This window comes from Apaloderma vittatum, unplaced genomic scaffold (genome assembly GCF_000703405.1).
Source record: "Apaloderma vittatum isolate BGI_N311 unplaced genomic scaffold, ASM70340v1 scaffold41192, whole genome shotgun sequence".
Classification (NCBI taxonomy): Eukaryota; Metazoa; Chordata; class Aves; order Trogoniformes; family Trogonidae; genus Apaloderma; species Apaloderma vittatum.
The window spans coordinates 1174-1580 of record NW_009704822.1 but is presented as its reverse complement, the minus strand read 5'-3'; the positions used below and the strand labels follow the sequence as shown (position 1 = coordinate 1580).

The 407-nt window shown below is 61.7% G+C and overlaps 1 protein-coding gene across 1 annotated transcript in view; it reads left to right on the top strand.

Annotated features, from left to right (window-relative positions):
- Positions 1-193: 193 nt before the first annotated feature.
- Positions 194-407, top strand: part of LOC104270732 (LIM/homeobox protein Lhx5-like) — a gene marked incomplete at both ends in the record, with an annotated part of 301 nt that continues 87 nt past the window's right edge. Inside the window, 1 exon segment of the mRNA XM_009865170.1 lies at positions 194-407. This exon segment is cut by the window's right edge and continues 19 nt beyond it. Within this exon segment, the coding sequence (XP_009863472.1) occupies positions 194-407 (214 nt within the window).

Below are 407 nucleotides of genomic sequence, written 5' to 3'. Positions count from 1 at the left end.
GATGTTCGGGGGGGCTGATGCTTTGGGGGTACGGGGAGAGAAGAGAAGATCCGCGGCTCTCCAGCACGCCCTGCCAGCACCCTCCTGGAAAACAGCCAGGCCGGGTGGGCTGGGGAGGGCAGAGGAGGAGGGGGGTTGATCTCTCCCCTAAGTCATCCTTGCCCCCTCTTTCCTCTCTGGGTCTCCTTTACAGTGTCCTCATGTACAGACAGGAGTTTGTCCCCGGATCTCCAGGACCCCATGCAGGACGACACCAAGGAGACGGACAACTCGACCTCCTCAGACAAGGAGACCACCAACAACGAGAACGAGGAGCAGAACTCGGGCACCAAGCGGAGGGGGCCCCGCACCACCATTAAAGCCAAGCAGCTGGAGACCCTCAAAGCTGCCTTCGCCGCCACGCCCAA